This window comes from Salmo trutta, chromosome 22, assembly GCF_901001165.1.
Source record: "Salmo trutta chromosome 22, fSalTru1.1, whole genome shotgun sequence".
NCBI classification, from domain to species: Eukaryota; Metazoa; Chordata; class Actinopteri; order Salmoniformes; family Salmonidae; genus Salmo; species Salmo trutta.
The window spans coordinates 17,471,391-17,490,676 of record NC_042978.1 but is presented as its reverse complement, the minus strand read 5'-3'; the positions used below and the strand labels follow the sequence as shown (position 1 = coordinate 17,490,676).

General features: G+C 41.8%; 2 protein-coding genes and 1 long non-coding RNA gene across 4 annotated transcripts in view; all 3 read left to right on the top strand.

Moving 5' to 3' along the window:
• The first annotated feature begins 451 nt into the window (after window positions 1-451).
• On the top strand, window positions 452-7,312 carry LOC115158249 (uncharacterized). Its single transcript, XR_003868648.1, has 3 exons — window positions 452-699; window positions 1,328-1,468; window positions 7,150-7,312. It is a non-coding gene; the product is annotated as an uncharacterized LOC115158249 (long non-coding RNA).
• A 508-nt stretch (window positions 7,313-7,820) lies between these two features.
• On the top strand, window positions 7,821-14,335 carry LOC115158248 (methyl-CpG-binding domain protein 3-like). Of its 2 annotated transcripts, none has more exons than XM_029706967.1 (7): window positions 7,821-8,077; window positions 11,055-11,214; window positions 11,462-11,599; window positions 11,731-11,821; window positions 12,102-12,279; window positions 12,516-12,659; window positions 13,172-14,335. In XM_029706967.1, the coding sequence occupies exons 1-6, from the start codon at window positions 8,064-8,066 to the stop codon at window positions 12,652-12,654; spliced, it is 720 nt and encodes a 239-aa protein (XP_029562827.1). In that variant the 5' UTR covers window positions 7,821-8,063; the 3' UTR covers window positions 12,655-12,659; window positions 13,172-14,335. The 2 variants fall into 2 exon arrangements, with proteins under 2 accessions (XP_029562827.1, XP_029562826.1); XM_029706966.1 differs by lacking the exon at window positions 7,821-8,077 and adding an exon at window positions 8,552-9,112.
• Window positions 14,336-15,153: 818 nt separating this feature from the next.
• LOC115158247 (unconventional myosin-Vb) overlaps window positions 15,154-19,286 on the top strand; it is a 28,417-nt gene continuing 24,284 nt past the window's right edge. The window contains exons 1-10 of the mRNA XM_029706965.1: window positions 15,154-15,365; window positions 16,143-16,253; window positions 16,352-16,520; window positions 17,178-17,322; window positions 17,585-17,741; window positions 17,943-18,168; window positions 18,293-18,406; window positions 18,506-18,618; window positions 18,705-18,973; window positions 19,103-19,184. Of these exons, the coding sequence (XP_029562825.1) occupies window positions 15,336-15,365; window positions 16,143-16,253; window positions 16,352-16,520; window positions 17,178-17,322; window positions 17,585-17,741; window positions 17,943-18,168; window positions 18,293-18,406; window positions 18,506-18,618; window positions 18,705-18,973; window positions 19,103-19,184 (1,416 nt within the window). The 5' untranslated portion in view covers window positions 15,154-15,335. The remainder of the gene's footprint in view (window positions 15,366-16,142; window positions 16,254-16,351; window positions 16,521-17,177; window positions 17,323-17,584; window positions 17,742-17,942; window positions 18,169-18,292; window positions 18,407-18,505; window positions 18,619-18,704; window positions 18,974-19,102; window positions 19,185-19,286) is intronic.

Below are 19,286 nucleotides of genomic sequence, written 5' to 3'. Positions count from 1 at the left end.
TGATGGCATTGTCAGTTTGAACCACAAATAGGCAGACATAGGCCTATGATTTATAATTTATAGCCTTATCTGTAAACCAATTAAGTTAATAATAAAATACACGATTTGATGTTTAAATAATCAGGGGGGAACTAAATTGTGGTGTAACTAGCTGATGATAGAGGATTGTACAGGTAAACTCAGGCAGGTTTAGCTCTCAAACCGTATAAGCTTGTAAATAAGATGGCCTTGATGCATAGACAAACAATATTCTGCATCTTTTTCTGCTATGAGAACATTATTTGATCCTATTTGGAAATAGTGATTTTCAGTTTTGTAGCTTTTTTAAAAACCGGCATTACAACGGACAGTCCTGAGGAGGTCCTGAGACTTTCTGGGGGGTTCCACTAGTTACTACAGCCACAAAGTCAAAATTGGCGTTATCGTAAAAGTTCATGAAAACAAACGTTTGCTTTTTGGTCTTAATTTAATGTTAGCAGTGTAGTCAAGGTTAGGATCAGGTTTAGGATTAAAATCAGATTTTAAGAAAATACATTTTAGCAATGGTCGGGGTTTACAACTTTTGTGGCTGTGGTAATTAGTGACGACCGTGCTTGAGGGGGAAGGTCAGAATCTTCTTATAGCTCAATCAGTGTTCAGAATGGTGCAAGTGCTAAACAAGTTGATTGGGGCTAAGTACATTGCCATCGCCAGGACGTGGTAAGTTGAAGTCTGTTTATCGTTTTGTGAAAATGTATTTTGACTTTTCTAAATAAATGGTGACAGGTCCATCACTCCGTTAGCTAGCTATCAAGGCAGTGAGCTTGCAAGCTAACGTTAGCTACTGTTCTTTGCCGATCTATGATCCAAAATAGCTAGCTAGTTAATTTTGCTAACAATATCAGGCCTTTGTGTTAATTATGGCCTTATATTTACAAAATCCACCTTGTTGGAGTGTTTACTTTACCCCCATCCAAATCTTTGGTTTGTGTTCGTGTTGCCAGTTGTTTACAATTTGAGCCATACGTCTTATCTAGCTGGCTTACCCTTAGGGCCCAATCTCCACTTCCTTCACCATGGAGTGGAATTTAGTTAGCTACCTTGGCCTTGATGTGTGACCGTGTGAGACTGACCCCTTTTTGCGATTTGGTAGGAATCTAGGTACATTGTTGTATTGATATGCCAACCAAAATAGCCTACACCACCTCAAGTGATCTCTAGGTTGAGTGGTCAAGGGGTTAAATACTGGGGGGTGGGGGGGGACTGACTTGACAGCTGTAGTGCAAACTCCTGTAGTAGATACTGGACTTCAAATATCTATCTCCCCCCCATGTTGTCATTTGTCCAGGGTTCCCACAATGGCTGGTTGGGGGTCGGTGGGCGGAGTTGCCCTTGTCTACTTTACAGACTGGAGGCTGATCCTGGACTGGGTGCCCTATATCAACGGCAAGTTCAAGGACGACTAGAGTCACCTCTATGGCTCAGAATGGTAAGTGAACATAAAGTGAGAAAATAATTCTGGGGTGCTGTGTGTTTATTTCCAAAGCAATTTAACAATCCATTCAAGCATTTAGTTGTAGGCTATTAAGTGGCCAACATATGGCATTGTCCTTAAAACTACAACTGCCATGTCTGTTGGCAATCTTACAACAAAGTTACTACAAACAAAGAACACCGTCCCCCCCCCCCCCCCCCCGGACATCACTGCATGCTTGATAGAACATCATTAATGTGGTGCACTGTGGATGTGTGACGCTCCCCACCTCATTTGTCAAGAAAACAAAGGACAAATCAAAGTTTATTGGTTGCGTAGACAAGTTATAAGATGTTTTGATTCATCCTTAATTTTAACAGGGAAGACATTGAGACCTCGGTCTCTTTTAGAAATGAGCCCTATACAACATTTAAAAAAATATATGTATACAGTTGAAGTTTACATACACTTAGGTTGGAGTAATTAAAACTCGTTTTTCAACCACTCCACAAATTTCTTGTTAAACAAACTATAGTTTTGGCAAGTCGGTTAGGACATCTACTTTGTGCATGACACAAGTAATTTTTCCAACAATTGTTTACAGACAGATTATTTCACTTATAATTCACTGTATCACAATTCCAGTAGGTCAGAAGTTGACATACACTAAGTTGACTGTGCCTTTAAACAGATTACCTGTGGTTCTATATCAAGGCCTGCCTTCAAACTCAGTGTCTCTTTGCTTGACATGGGAAAATCAAAAGAAATCAGCCAAGACCTCACAAAAAATATTGTAGACCTCCACAAGTTTGGTTCATCCTTGGGAGCAATTCCCAAACGCCTGAAGGTACCACGTTCATCTGTACAAACAATAGTACGCAAGTATAAACACCATGGGACCACGCAGCCATCATACTGCTCAGGAAGGAGACACGTTTTGTCTCCTAGAGATGAACGTACCTTGGTGCAAAAAGTGCAAATCAATCCCAGAACAACAGCAAAGGACCTTGTGAAGATGCTGGAGGAAAACGGGTACAAAAGTATCTATATCCACAGTAAAACGACTCCTATATCGACATAACCTGAAAGGCCGCTCGGCAAGGAAGAAGCCACTGCTCCAAAACCGCCATAAAAAAGCCAGACTATGGTTTGCAACTGCACATGGGGACAAATATCATACTTTTTGGAGAAATGTCCTTTGGTCTGATGAAACAAAAATAGAACTGTTTGGCCATAATGACCATCGTTATGTTTGGAGGAAAAGGGGGGCGGCTTGCAAGCTGAAGAACACCATCCCAACCGCGAAGCACGGGGGTGGCAGCATCATGTTGTGGGGGTGCTTTGCTGCAGGAGGGACTGGTGCACTTCACAAAATAGATGGCATCATGAGGATGGAAAATTATGTGGATATATTGAAGCAACATCTCAAGACATCAGTCAGGAAGTTAAAGCTTGGTCGCAAATGGGTCTTCCAAATGGACAATGACACCAAGCATACTTCCAAAGGTGTGGCAAAATAGCTTAAGGACAACAAAATCAAGGTATTGGAGTGGCCATCACAAAGCCCTGACCTCAATCCTATAGAAAATGAGTGGGCAGAACTGAAAAAGCTTGTGCGGCGAGCAAGGAGGCCTACAAACCTGACTCAGTTACACCAGCTCTGTCAGGAGGAATGGGCCAAAATTCACCCAACTTATTGTGGGACGCTTGTGGAAGGCTACCCAAAACGTTTGACCCAAGTTAAACAATTTAAAGGCAATGCTACCAAATACTAATTGAGTGTATGTAAACTTCTGACCCATTAGGAATGTGATGAAAGAAATAAAAGCTGAAATAAATCATTCTCTCTACTATTATTCTGACATTTCACATTCTTAAAATAAAGTGGTGATCCTAACTGACCTAAGACAGGGAATTATTACTAGGATCAAATGTCAGGAATAGTGAAAAACTGAGTTTTTAAATGAGTTTAAATGTATTTGGCTAAGGTGTATGTAAACTTCCCACTTCAACTGTATATATATATACAGTACCAGTCAAAAGTTGACACACCTACTCATTCCATTTTTTATTTTATTTTTAATTTTACTATTTTCTACATTGTACAATAATACTGAAGACATCAACTTTGAAATAACACACATGGAATCATGTACTAACCAAAAAATCTAAATATTTTATATTTGAGATTCTTCAAAGTAGGCACCCTTTGCCTTGACAGCTTTGCACACTCCTGGCATTCTCTCAACCAGCTTCATGAGGTAGTCCCCTGGAATGCAATTCAATTAACAGCTGTGCCTTGTTAATTTGTGGAATTTATTTCCTAATTGCATTTGAGCCAAGCAGTTAACCCACTGTTCCTAGGCCGTCATTGAAAATAAGAATTTGTTCTTAACTGACTTGCCTAGTTAAATAAACATAAAATAAAACAATATTAACCTTATTGACACAGAGTAAAAAGGGAGCCGGTGCAGAATAAAAACATTCATCCCGTTTGCAACAAGGCACTAAAGTAATTCTGCAAAAAAATTAGGCAAAGCAATTCACTTTTTGTCCTGAATACAAAGTGTTATGTTTGGGACAAATCCAATACAACACATTACTAAGTACCACTCTCCATATTTTCAAGCATAGTGGTGTCTGCATTATGTTATGAGTACGCTTGTAATTGTTAAGAACTGGGGAGTTTTTCAGAATGGGAAAGAAACAGAATGAAGCTAAGCACAGGCAAAGTCTTTGAACCAGGGTTTCCTCTGTCTGCTTTCCACCAGACACTGGGAGATGAATTCACCTTTCAGCAGGACAATAACCTAAAACACAAGGCCAAACCTACACTGGAGTTGCTTACCAAGAAGACAGTGAATGTTCTTGAGTGGCCGAGTTAGTTTTGACTTACAGTGCATTCGGAAAGTATTCAGACCCCTTTTTCCACATTTTGTTACGTTTACAGCCTTATTCTAAAATTGATGAGGGAAAAAATAATTTAATCCATCTGCACACAATACCTCATAATGATGGGGTGAAAACAGGTTTTTAGAAATGTTTGCTAATTTATTAAAAATAAAAACCAGTTACCTTATTTACATCAGTATTCAGATCCTTTGCTATGAGACTCAAAATTGAGCTCCGGTGCATCCTGTTTCCATTGATCATCCTTGAGCTGTTTCTACAACTTGATTGGAGTCTACGTGTGGTACATTTAAATTGATTGGACATCATTTGGAAAGGCACACACCTGTCTACAGTGCATTCGGAAAGTATTCAGACCCCTTGACATTTTCCACATTACAGGTCCCACAGTTGACTAGTACAGGAATTGTCCGTAGAGCTCCGAAACAGGATTGTGTCGAGGCACAGATCTGGGGAAGGGTACCAAAACATTTCTGCAGCATTGAAGGTCCCCAAGAATATAGTGGCCTCCATCAATCAAATGTATTTATAAAGCCCTTTTTACATCAGCCGATGTCACAAAGTGCTATACAGAAACCCAGCCTAAAACCCCAAACAGCAATCAATGCAGATGCACAGTGGCTAGGAAAAATTCCCTAGAAAGGCAGGAACCTAGGATGAAACATAGAGAGGAACCAGGCTCTGAGGGGTGGTCAGTCCTCTTCTGGCTGTGCTAGGTGGAGATTATAAGAGTACATGGCCATTAAGGCCAGATTGTTCTTCAAGATGTTCAAAAGTTCATAGATGACCAGCAGGGTTGTAGAGGGTGCAACTGGTCAGTACCTCAAGAGTAAATGTCAGTTGGCTTTTTATAGCCAAGCATTCAGAGGTCAAGACAGCAGGTGCGGTAGAGAGTCGAAAACAGCAGGTCCGGGACAAGGTAGCACGTCCGGTGAACAGGTCAGGGTTCCATAGGCAGAACAGTTGAAACTGGAGCAGCAGCACGACCAGGTGTTCTGGGGACAGCCAGGAGTCCTCAGGCCAGGTAGTTGTGAGGCATGGTGCTAGGGCTCTGGGAGGGTGAGAGGGAAGAAGTTTGGAACCACTAAGACTTTTCCTAGAGCTGGCCGCCTGGGCCAAATTGAGCAATCGGGGGAGAAAGGCCTTGTTCAGGGAGGTGACCAAGAACCCGATGGTCACTCTGACACAGCTCCAGAGTTCCTCTGTGGAGATGGGAGAACATTCAGGAAAGACAACCATCTCTGCAGCACTCCACCAATCAGGGCTTTATGGTAGAGGAGCCAAACGGAAGCCACTCCTCAGTAAAAGCCACATGACAGCCCACTTGGTGTTTGGGAAAAAAGGCACCTAAAGACTCTGACCATGAGAAACAAGGTTCTCTGGTCTCATGAAACCAAGATTGAACTATTTGGCCTGAATGCCAAGTGTCACATCTGGAGGAAACCTGGCAGAATCCTTACGGTGAAGCATGGTGATGGCAGCATCATGCTATGGGGATGTTTTTCAGTGGCAGGGACTAGGAGACTTGTCAGGATCGAGGGAAAGATGAATGGATCGAAGTACAGAAAGATACCTGATGAAAACCTGCTCCAGCCAAGACAATGCAGGAGTGGCTTCGGGACAAGTCTTTGAATGTCCTTGAGTGGCCAAACCAGAGCCCGGACTTGAACCCGATCGAACATCTCTGGAGAGACCTGAAAATAGCTGTGCAGCGACGCTCCCCATTCAACCTTAGAGCTTAAGAGGATCTGCAGAGAAGAATGGGAGAAACTCCCCAAATACAGATGTGCCAAGCTTGTAGTGTCATACCCAAGAAGACTCGAGGCTGTAATCGCTGCCAAAGGTGCTTCAACAAAGTACTGAGTAAAGGGTCTGAATACTTGTGATATTCAGGTTTTTTTTTAAATACATTTTGCAAAAAATAAAATTGTTTTTGCTTTGTCTTTATCGGGTATTGTGTGTAGATAGATGGGGGGGAATTATTTAATCCATTTTAGATTAAGGCTGTAATGTAATTTTAAGTCAAGGGGTCACTTTCCAATTGCAAAGTAAATCTACTTGGAAAATGTATGGCAAGACCTGAAAATGGTGCAATGGTCAACAACCAATTTGACAGAGCTTGAAGAATTTTGGAAAGAATACTGGGCAAATGTTGCACAATCCTGGTGTGGAAAATTCTTAGATTTACCCAGAAGAGTCACAGTTGTAATCACTGACAAATGCATTTCTACAAAGTATTGACTCACGGGTGTCATTTTCAATAAATTGTGCTAAATTTTCAAAAAATATGTTTTCACTTTGTCGTTATAGGGTATTGTGTGTAAATGGGTGAGGGGGGAAAAATATATATATAATTCATCCATAAAAATATTGAATTCAGGTTGTAACACAACAAAATGTGGAATATGTCAATGTGTATGCATACTTGCTGAATTCACTTTATATACACAAGATGAATTTACACAAGCTGTACTAGGAATGGTATGTACAGCGGTATATAAATAAATATATGTTGTGTATAAACAGTGTAACTAAAATGCAATGTACAGTAGTAGAAATATTAGAATGAGCTGTTTACAATACCGTATTTAAATACATAGTATAAAACCCCAGTAACAATGCCCATGGGGCAACAGTAGCGCAGTTTCTGCTGTGGATTCCAACTTTATTAACAACAACTTACAATTTTCAGTCGTCCCCTAAGGATATGCTAGCGAATGAATGAATAAAGAATTATATTTGTGTAATATTACTGCTAATGACTGAGTGTTTGTGTCTGTCTGCAGGACTACGACTTGGAGATGGCCATGGGTGGAGTGCTTGCACTTTCTGCGTTGGCTAAAGTGAGATGACCCGACACAGGGCTTGTAGGGGTTTGCACAAAAGGATGTCATCTTAGCTTGAATGCTGTTTTGTTATTTAATGTGAATAAATATGTCATTTACTTACTGTCTTTGTCATTATTCTACACATTGACAATCATTCAAAATATGTTAATGCAGCGTTTGAGTGGCAAACTCGTTGATACGATTGTGTGAATGTTATTTTGAGAAGTTCCCAAAAATATTTATTAATGTATAAAGTATTTTACCAATAGATTCAATTGGTTGAAAAATGCTTTTATTTTGTTTAACATTACTGAAGTGAAGTTAACATTCATACCGCATCAAATAAGAGAAGGCATTAAATCCTTCAAATAAGGACATGCTACAACCATTTGAATGGAATTGCAAATAATTGGTTAGCCAGTCACTGAGAGAAACGGGTTATTTGTAAAATATTGTCTATAAAAATGTATTTGACACTACGTTGTCCAACTGAAATACAAAGTGGTATTAATTAACAACCACTAGCAACCACTGTTACAGTTTGACTCATTTTAGGCTTCCTTGCTACATAATACACATGTGGGCTGTTCTGAAGAGTCAGAAAGATAGTAACTGAAATGTCACATGTAACTATCATAAAGGATACATTGTCTTGCGTTTCTTGTTGGATACATTGACTATTTGAAACACACAGGGCGACTTTGTTTCAAACCCCCATTGATATCCATTATTAACAATCGGGTTTAATCTGGGGGCGATTCTGTTTTTGCGCGGATGTCTTTCATTTCTCTCATTGAAGGGGGAGGGGAGTGAAAGGAGGGGAGAAGGGATTTAACACAGACGGAAAGGGAGAAACCTAGATATTATGCGAGATGGACAAAAACGAGTAAGTACCCTACACAAAGTAATACCCATCTATATTTCTGATATTGCTGTCTTTGACATTAAATGTGTTGTTTTAGGAATGCATTGTTGCAAAATACTATTTTGTCATCGATGAAAGGTTTCGTGTGGGAGGCGTTTCGGTGGTCTCGAGTGTATCCGCAAACCATTGAACTGTAGGTAGTGTTCAGGGATTCCAAATGTAGTTACACACTTCTTATTGGTGTTGCAGTTTAACTTTTCTTAATAGCGATGCATTTCCTTTTTCAAAATAGGACGAGCAATTCGTTTGGTAAGGAATTCGTGAGATAGATTAGTAATTAGTTATCTCTAAATAGATAATTGTTTCATACCGAATATTTCAAACAAGTAATGTAATTAATGTAGCCATCTCAACCTATGAAGCGCCTGCCTACTTTGTCCATTCATAGAAAGCATTATGTAAACGACTGAATGACAAGTGAGTTTTGCCGTGATAAAAAGGACTCACGGCGTTCTCGAATTTCACCTATGTGAAACTTTGCCTGAATAATCTCCTTTGTTGATGTTGATTGGTAATCTATACATATTTTGGGGATAGGCTATATTATAATGCACTACTTTTGGAGCGTTCGCGTCGGCTACCGCGCGCGTCAAACCAATGATTTATCGGATCAGGATTCAATAATGCGATGTTGGCGACGGTCCAATGTGTTGCGGATGCAGCCCTCATTGCCCTGTTGAGGTAGGCAGTGATATGGCTAAAGGTTACGGCGGAGCGATATGCTGCCGTCTACGACAAAGAGCTGCGATACATCGGGAGGGAGATCCCATGAGTAGTGTTGGAGCCCTCTGTCACTAATGGACGGAGTCATTGTATAAAACACGAAATGTTACCCCAAATATAAAAACGCCAGCAAAGAGAATCACTGAACACTTCACAGGAGAACATGGAGAAGAAAAGGTGGGAATGCTTGGCTCTCCCCAAGGGCTGGCAGATCGAAGAAGTGACCAGAAAGTCGGGTTTGTCTGCGGGAAAAAGCGATGTCTATTATTTTAGGTAACGTTACTGAGAAAGAGGGTGTTCTCAGGCGAATGTGGTCTACGGGCGGTATTACAAGGGGGTTGGGGCTCTGGGTTTACTTGGAGGGGGGTGACCTGGAGACAGAAAGTCGGGGAGGGGAGTAGCCGATATTACTCTTCTATTTGTGGCATCAGGGTAACTAGGCCACCTCTCAGCGTAGTTCTACATAATTGTTGGATAAGGATCTCGGTAACCAATGTTTAGCCTATGTAGGCCTAAGAACCTGTCAACCTAGTTCTGGTTGGTTACAAATAGCCTAGCCTCATTGAAAGTCCTTACAATAGCCTTATCATTTTTATTTGACCAGAGGAACTAACTATTAAATAGTCGACTAGCCGATTGTTTAATAGCCACAGAGGAACAAACATGAAACCACAATTTGTTATTTTTTAGGCTAGGTGAGGGGAGGCGGGTCGGTTGTATATAGTTTGTGGCAGGCTACCATATACCGCATTTTGATTCTGTGGTGTGATGCACGCGCCTTATTTTCAAGTGAATTGTCTCAATTTATGATGTTGAAAGCAAGTGCAAGATTTTTTTGCATTAATTATCAGCAAGCACGGATGTTTCCATAGTTTGGTCAATCATACAAAGTTTGAAATGTTTTAGAAAATCCTAATTCATCAAAAATAAACAGTGCATCAATAGGCTACGTATTTGAGATATAACTGGTTATTATAGCAGAGTATGCATTTCTATTGCTGATTTATCAACGCCTTTGTCCACGGATTAAGATCTAGGTGAAATGGGCCCTGCCGTTGTGCTGACAACTAACTAGGCAGTAGAAGGCGACCAGCCGCTACACAATTCATTCTGAAACAATGTTTCCAATCGAACGTTCAAAATGTTGCAACATTTATTGCTCTTGATTGCCCATGTTACATTGTATCCCAGTAGTTTATCTCAACACTACCACTTCTGGAACATGTTAGTAAGGTCATTTATCTGAAACTATTGTATACGTTTAATGGGGAATTGGTTATACATTTGGGAATATACAATACATTAACATGTATTCTACTGCTTAAATAGTTTATTATACAATTACACATATAAAATTGGCAAATTGTTTTGTTGTTAAATAAATAAAATGCTTATGCAAAGACTCATTGTTTACACATGAATTCCATATGAATAATCTGTGAATAGTAAATCCTTGGCTGTGTTGGTTCTTGCATGATATCTTGTTTAACATCTACTCTTCATGTCACCGTTATTTTTCAGCTTAAAACTTGTTTGTTGCAGAGTTTGCGTGTCTGTCTCTGTCTGTTTGCAGCTTTCCTGATCTACAGATAACTGCCAAAATAAAGGAAACTGGAACATAAATTGTCGTAATAGGGCGTAGGGCCACCATGAGCCAGAACCACTTCGATGCACTATGGCATAGATTCTAACTGTCTGGAACTCTCTTGGAGGGACGCGACACCATTCTTCCACAATAAATAACACATTTTGGTGTTTTGTTGACGGTGGTGGAAAATGCTGTCTCAGGTGTTGCTCTAGAATCTCCCATAAGTGTTCAATTGGGTTCAGTTCTGGTGACTGAGACAGCCATAGCATATGGCTTAAATCGTTTTTATGCTCATCAAACCATTGAGTGACCACTCGTGCCCTGTGGATGGGGGCATTGTCATCCTATGGGGGCATAACCATGGTAGTTGAAATAATGGCCTGTCCAACCTTTTTACACATGACCCTAAGCATTATGGGATGTTAATTGATTAATTAACTCAGGAACCACACCTGTGTAGAAGCACCCGCTTTCAATATACTTTGTATCCCTTATTTACTCAAGTATTTCCATTATTTTGTCAGTTACCTTACCTGCATCTATCTCTCTACTTTTCCCCTCTTGCTATCCCCTGGTCAGTTGTCCATAGCCTAACACTGTGGTCTGTTGTCGTCCCCCCACACCTAGTCCAACCGGGAAAAAGTTTCGGAGCAAGCCTCAGCTGGCTCGTTACCTTGGCAACCAGATGGACCTCAGCTCCTTCGACTTCCGCACGGGGAAGATGCTCATGAGTAAACTGAACAAGAACAGGCAGAGACTGCGCTATGACAACAACAATCAGACCAAGGTGAGAGGGTTGTCTTCTGAAGTAATATTTCTAGACACTTTGGACAAACTCTTCTCAATGACTGCACCCTTATTTGCTGTCAAACCAGCCGTTAGAAGAAAAAAGAATGCAGAATAACGTGTTTGAAGACTTCTCCCAAGTGCTAAGGATAACCCACATATCTAATATTATCTAGTATTTCAGGAACAGCACTGTGGCAACATAATGTTGGTTGTCACTGTCGGCTGTTTCTTTGTGTGTCTTCAAGGGCAAGCCAGACCTGAACACATCGCTCCCCGTCAGACAGACTGCTTCCATCTTTAAGCAACCTGTCACCAAGGTAACCAACCACCCTAGCAACAAAGTCAAGACAGATCCACAGAAAGCCGTCGACCAGCCGAGACAGGTGAACACATCCATTAGCCTGTCTGCTGTGTAATGTAAACTACAGTTACATTGAGTTATATGCTTTTATTCCTGAAGATAATTTTGACTAATGAGAAATCTAAATCCATTTGTTTTTTGTTTTGTCCACAGCTTTTCTGGGAGAAGAAGCTTGGTGGTCTCGATGCCTTTGACATCGCAGAGGAGCTAGTGAAGACAATGGACCTGCCTAAAGGTCTTCAAGGTAAGAGTCCAGTGTGGCTATGCTGAACCAACTGGGGTCCTGTGTGGCTCAGTTGGTAGAGCAAGGCCCTTGCTACCCCAGGTTTGTGGGTTTGATTCCCACAGGGGACCAGTACGGGAAAAAAGTATGAAAATGTATTCACTCACTACTGTAAGTCGGATAAGAGCGTCTGTTAAATGAATGAAATGTAAGAGAGAGAGAGCCAAGTATGATCCCCATTTCCTGTTATTTTTGAATGTCTTCTCACTACTGGGATTGTGAACACCTGTCTGTCTTCTAGGTGTTGGACCTGGATGTACAGACAAGACTCTACTGTCAGCGATAGCCAGCGCCCTGCACACCAGTGCAGCCCCCATCACCGGTCAGCTGTCTGCAGCCGTGGAGAAGAACCCAGGGGTGTGGCTCAACACATCGCAGCCCCTTTGCAAGGCCTTCATTGTCACTGACGAGGACATCAGGTAGGCTACACACAGGAGTGTACACTAGATCCATGGAGTCCGATCAGTGCCGAAAGTATTGACATCTGTGAATTTCTGACGTCATTTAATGAATGTATAAATTGAATAACTGAATACATGAATGGAATTGTATTTGAACATTATGACACAATGCTGATTTTTTTTTCCCTTGCTATTTTCATCTCAGTCCATATCTCTAAATGCTTTGGTGTGTTATCGGCTCATGGTGAGTGCAGGAAGCAGGAGGAGCTGGTGTACAGTGTGAGGAAGAAGCTGGAGGAGGCTCTAATGGCAGACATGTTGGCTCATGTGGAGGAAGCAGCCAGCGAGGGCGACTCACTCGAGGAGGACAACGACGACATGGAGACTGTATAGCAGAGGTAGGCTACTGTTCAAAGGTGTCAGTATTGTTGGGAGAGATGGAGACCCGCACACTGTCAAAAGAGGAATAAATCCAAAACTGAGGATTCAATATAGATGTTTGTCACTGATGATGGCTTGATGCCGAAACGTTTTAATTTCTGCACTTTTCTGCACAAAAAGAATCATGATGCCCAATAAAACCTCGGTTTTGGATGTATTCCTCTTTTTATTTTGTTTTACAGTGTCTGTCTCTTCCAGTGTTCTCATTTTGATACCTACGCACCTGGAACAGACACTATTTGGTTTAAAGGACCTTTAAAGAGTGCTGACGGCCTCCTTTTGTTGAAAATAAAATTGTTCAGGCTTGTGCAGCATTTATGGATTTCCCACAGATTCTCAATAGATGTCAGTATTTTAATTTCAGAGCTGCAAAGCATGCCACCCAAGGGATGACACATTTTTAATATGATTTACTGTCTCTATTTGTTTTGCCATTTCAACAAATCTCTTCCTCTCTCTCCTCTTCCAGGGTGATGGGGAGTTAGAGTAGTCTGGATGGGTTTTTCAACACCTTACCACAGGACCATGAAACCATGGGAACCCTGTACCAATCCAACCAAAGAACTGCCCACTTTCCTCCTACTACCCCTCTGAAGCTTTACCTACCTACCTACTGCCCAACTCGCCCGCTGGTTGGGCTCTTCTGGCTCCAGCACTAAGAAAGGACTTGGACTGAGCCATTCTGAATCAAATCATTTAGCTAATAATCAATCTTTCTTTTGAAAAAGAGAGCATCAAATAACTTTGACAGCACAGAGTGAAAGGAGAGCGATTTACATACAGTATGACAAATTCAGTGTTCAATGATGTAGTTTTATTTTTTACAAGACATTGTATGGATTTTCTGAATGTGAGTTATGTTGTGACAATCATGTCAACCCCCCCCCAAAAAAACAACTACTTTTTAAATCTATTTGGAGATTTTCAATTAGTAGTGAATGCTGTTTTTCTTTCTGGGTTTCTAATGCACTCCATGGGGATCGATGGACCATAGTGTAAGGGTACTTTGGTTCAGTTTACAGGGCTATGTGAGAGAGGCTTTGATGAGCGGGAACAATATACTTGCCCAAATGATGCACTCCAAAGCATGTGTTATAGTCACAGGATGGAGTATTAGTGAAAAATGATTGAATCGTTTCTCAAGGAAATGTTCTTGTCATTGTAATGTAGTCCATTCAAACCCCTTACCAAGTATTGACCAAAGATGGTTCATGTGATTTTGGAAAGTGTTGCAGTATTCTACTGTAGTTCTTTTGTTATAGCATCAAATCCAGCTTCTCAATAGCTAGTGATGTTTCCACGACACTGAGTTATGAGTGAAGTCATACTGAACATGGTTAAAATGGGTACAATGGTGTAGAAGTGACTTGGACCCTTTCTCTCCTGCATTGTGTAGATTTTATTCATTTTAACACTCATTGTGATCACTGAAGTTGTTGGTTTAACGTTGCTGTTTCTAGGCAATGCATGTTTGTCCCCATGGCCATGCTTCAGTCAACATGTTTTTAAAATGTTTCCAATAATGGGTCAAAGCCATCACAACACTTGCTGCCTCCATGTTATCTTGTGCACTGGGTGCCAGACAGAGTAAACTAAGCAGATTTTGTTTTTATAAAAATTAAGTGCTGGACTCAATCCGTATCGTGGAAGATCTGTGTTAAATTTAAAGGTAATTTTTTTTTTTTACATATGCAGCGTTTACCATGAATGCAGTCTTTTAAATGCCTTTTTGGGGCAGCAGGTAGCCTAGTGGTTAGAGCGTTGGGCCAGTAACCGAAAGGTTGCTGGATCGAATCCCCGAGCTGACAAGGTAAAAATCTGTCGTTCTGCCCCTGAACAAGGCAGTTTTTTTTATTTTTTTTTATTTCACCTTTATTTAACCAGGTAGGCAAGTTGAGAACAAGTTCTCATTTACAATTGCGACCTGGCAATTGTAACCCACTGTTCCCCCAGTAGGCCTTGCCTACTTAAATAAAGATTCCTTTTTTTTAAGTCAAAATAAATTATCGAGCTATAGTGCGGATTTTCCACGATGTAGATTAAATCCAGCCCAATGATTCTCAGTGTTGAGAAAATGAATTGCGCTTTGTACATATACCCACATTTCTCAAAGTTTGTATGAATTGTCAAGCTCAATAAGATCCCTATCCCACATCAGCAGGCTGAACTGAATTTTATGTTACTGAATAAAATGTATTGGTATATCAACAGTAATACGGTTTCATTTTTCCTTTGTCAGTTTTTGTCTCTTTTGATGAGCCATACTTGATACTGCCATGTCTTGTATCTTCTGACTACTACAGGTGTTCCACAGTGCTGAGAAGGCCATCACAGCTTGGGGTTAACTGCTGCTGTGAATGAGACCGTAGAAGAGAAGTGCTTGTAAATCCTTCCATCTCAATCACCTCGAGATTAACAGTTAACCTGACTGCTGCCTCTCAGGGGTTTTCATGTCAGCCTGTCAAGCAGAACAAAGTGCAAAGTGACAGAGCGGTGCTTTAACACTCATAGGGGAAGAGGACACCAACTATCTCGGAGAGGATACCCTTGTTGCCTTTTTGAGTAATTTAGGAGACCCCTTCTGAAATTGGTCAGGGTTTTTGCAGGCAGAGGGTTCATATCTGGAAAATATTATGATTGGAACTATGGAGTTGTACGCCAAGGTAAGTGAATGAGCCAGTATGTCTGAATAGCTGAGTAGACTTCCTTCTTTTTTGACAGTTTATTTTCAATGAAGACATAATTTATCCGGAGGGTTAAGTACCTTGCTCAAAGGCACATTGACAGATTTTTCTAGTTGGCTCTGGGATTTTGTCTTCTAGTTGGCTCTGGGATTCAAACAGCAACCTTTCAGTTACTGGCCTAACGCTCTGAACCGCTAGGCTACCTGCTGGCTACCTTATGTATGTATCATGAGGGCATGATCTAGTAATAGAGATGTATTAATTGGAAATGCTTTAAATGCCCATGCTCAAGGAACTAGACTTTTCTAGCAATGACACACACATATCATATTGCACAGGAAGTATTGTGTGTTGAGCCAAGAGGTTGCCATTACTGGGATAGATCTGCGAGAACATAATGAGTAATCCAAGATGAGACAGAGAGGGATGACGGACGTTAATTCTTAACGACATTTAGGGTGTTTTATGCTGATGGACGACAAATGTCTTGCTTGGGTGGGACCTGGCAGTGTAACAGGAAAAGGCACACAGAGTAATAACAGACTGTAGAACAGATAGTGTCCTGTGTGATGTAATACTATCCTCTACAGCTGTGTTTTGGGCAACTGGCAGTTGGGCCTGTCCACCTGGTGTGACAGTGATACAGCAAAGGGTGTTAGTCATTAGTACAGGAAATCCCCCTCAATGCATGCTCACTTTTTCACTGGGTTTCTTCAATAAGCTCAACTTTTGTGATAACGTTTATTTCTGTAACAGGGTGCCAGTGTGTGGGTACCTGACCCAGAGGCAGTGTGGGTATCAGCCAAGCTCCTAAAGGACTACAACCTTGGTGATGAGAATGTGGTGCTGCAGATCAGCGATGGCAGGGTGAGACACAGTCAACAGCTGGCATACCGCAGATGTATTGTTAGTCGCTCTGGATAAGCATTTGATAATGACAAATATTTAATGTGCCACCCCTCTAGGAGGTGCAGTACCCAGTGGTGCCACCCTCTGGCCTCCCCCCTCTGGCGAACCCTGATATTCTGGAGGGGGAGAATGACCTCACTGCTCTCAGCTTCCTACACGAGCCTGCTGTTCTACACAACCTGAAAGTCCGATTCCTGGACTACAGCAGCATCTACACCTACTGTGGTAAGGAACAGAGAGAGGGGGAGAGAGAGGAATAGGTTGAGGGAGAGAGTGAGAGAGATGGAGAGAGAGACAGAAAGAGATCGGGGGTGGAGGTCTTTCTTCAGATGCTGTTTTGCCAGTGGACAGATATATGCAGCTCCTGTGTGCTCCTGCTTTTATGATTATGGCCTCATGGCCACAATCTTTACTAGGTGTAAAGTTCACAGGGACATGGCCTCCTCTCTTTGGCTTCATACAAATTGGTTCTCCATAAGATGCTAAATAAACATGAACCTAAGAACACATGCATCTTATGTGATTGCTGTGATATGTTGTAGACATAAACAATAATCGAAGCAGTTTTGATACATAAAAAGTCACAGGAAAAAAAAAAAATAAGCCAGTAGGGATGACCAGGGATGTTCTCTTGATAAGTGTGTGAATTGGTCAATTTTCCTGTCCTGCTAAGCATTCAAAATGTAATGAGTACTTTTGGTTGTCAGGGAAATGTCTGCAGTAAAAAGTACATTATACAATGTAGTGGACTAAATGTAAAAGTTGTCAGAAATATAGATAGTAAAGTACAGATACTCCGAAAAACGACTTAAATAATACTTTAATGTATTTTTACTTAAGTACTTTAAACCATTGGTCATTCACACCAACTGCTCATTCCAGGGATTGTGTTGGTGGCCCTCAACCCGTATGACCAGCTGCCCATCTATGGAGAGGAAGTGATTGATGCCTACAGTGGGCAGGACATGGCTGACATGGAGCCTCACATCTTCTCTGTGGCAGAAGAGGCCTACCGCACCATGACCAGGTCAGGGGTTAAAGGTCAAGGGCCAGGGGTCACCCTACTCTTTGGTCTCCATTTTATATGCCCTTTGTTACCTCAAAACACTGTCGTTTTGCCTGCTCCTTGGGGGGTTGGGCCAGGGTTGCTGTTCTTTGTAAAGAGCTCTATACAGATAAAATAGCAGTGACACGAGAGAGCCTTTGATCGGATCTCTTTAGTTGCCCTGTGTGACAAATAGCTCTGTAAATGACAAGATTATTAAGAGGGTAGTTGTCTATGTATGCAGGGAGGAGAAGAACCAGTCCATTATAATCAGTGGGGAATCTGGAGCAGGGAAAACAGTCTCTGCTAAGTTCACCATGCGCTACTTTGCTGTGGTGGGGGGAGCATCCCAGCAGACCAGTGTGGAGGAGAGAGTACTGGCCTCCAACCCCATCATGGAGGTACTGACATGTGGGTGAATGAGTTCCCTTAACCTGCAATGGGGTTCACACACATTTCTTTTTTGAAGAGTGTGATTTTGGAAAAAGCATGTATTTTGCATATAAAAAATGAGTACTGTATTATATCAGTATTCAGTTGTAAAGGTAATAGCTAAAACAGTGTAATGTATCGTATTTGTAATTCTTTCCTTTACTCTTTAGTCCATTGGGAATGCTAAGACTACACGCAATGACAACAGTAGCCGGTTTGGGAAGTACATTGAGATCGGCTTCGGACGGAAGGGGGATATCATTGGGGGCAACATGAGGACGTACCTGCTGGAGAAGTCTCGAGTCGTCTTCCAGGCGTCACAGGAGAGAAACTACCACATCTTCTACCAGCTGTGTGCTTCTAGAGACCTGCCAGAGATGAGAGTCCTCAAACTGGGTGAGACTGGACCACATTCAGGAACTTATTGCAACGTCAACAGCAGGGAACAAATGAACGTCAATGGTTCTAGCAGTGTATTTCAGAACGTGTTCATTATGTGTTCTGATGTGTGTTTCTGTAGGTGGTGCTGAAACGTTCCGCTACACGAACCAAGGAGGGGAAGATTCCATTCAGATCCCAGGCACTGATGATGTAGTAGATCTGGAGCGCACTCGCAATGCTTTCACCATTCTGGGTATACAGCTTCTATATTAAACACGTCTATGCTAACATGTTTACTCTGACTGTAGTGGTATGCAGTTTGAACATGCCGGTGTTGTGTGTACTCTTCCAGGTGTGCCTCCTGACCAGCAGATGGAGCTCTTCAGGATCCTTGCAGCTGTTCTGCACCTGGGCAATGTCAACATCCAGGCCAGTGGGAGAGGTGGTGATCGAAGTTACATTGATGTAAGATTTTTTGTTTTTTCTTACATTTTTGTCCAGTATTTCCCTAAAACTCTCTCACATAATTCGTTAAAATATTCCATAACCAGGGGGAGGAGCGTTCCCTGTCGGTGTTCTCCAAGCTGCTGGGGGTGGAGCGGACCCAGATGGCCCATTGGCTGTGCCACCGCAGGCTGGCAGTAGGGGGAGAGATGCTGGTCAAGCCCATGCCTGGTCAGCAGTCCCTAGAGGCCCGGGATGCCCTGGCCAAGCATGTGTACGGTCAGCTGTTCACCTGGACAGTGACCCGGCTCAACTCAGCCCTCCGAGCCCAGAGCGAGCAGCCCAAGTCATTTATTGGGGTGCTGGACATCTATGGGTGAGTAGAAAGGGCAGGGGGTCACACTTTAGATGAAGTTGTTGTTATACCTGTAATAACGGTAATGACTGTAGTAACAATGTATTACTAACAGGTTCATTTCCCTTTTTGTCCATTTCTCTTTGGCAGGTTTGAGACGTTTGAAAGGAACAGTTTTGAACAGTTCTGTATAAATTATGCCAATGAGAAATTGCAGCAGCAATTCAACAGGGTGAGTCACCAAGTGTGTGTGGGGTTGGACATCGATATGAATGTGGGTCTGTGTCCTATGAACCTGTTATCCTCATGTCCCCTCGGTAACCTTTGGTCTCCC

Bases quoted from the DNA above. Each gene is read 5' to 3' on its own strand.
- LOC115158248 (XM_029706966.1), top strand. From the start codon at position 9,003: ATGGAGAAGAAAAGGTGGGAATGCTTGGCTCTCCCCAAGGGCTGGCAG. The intron at 9,113-11,054 runs GTAACGTTACTG...CCCCACACCTAG, and splicing joins AGCGATGTCTATTATTTTAG to TCCAACCGGGAAAAAGTTTC. The intron at 11,822-12,101 runs GTAAGAGTCCAG...TCTGTCTTCTAG, and splicing joins CCTGCCTAAAGGTCTTCAAG to GTGTTGGACCTGGATGTACA.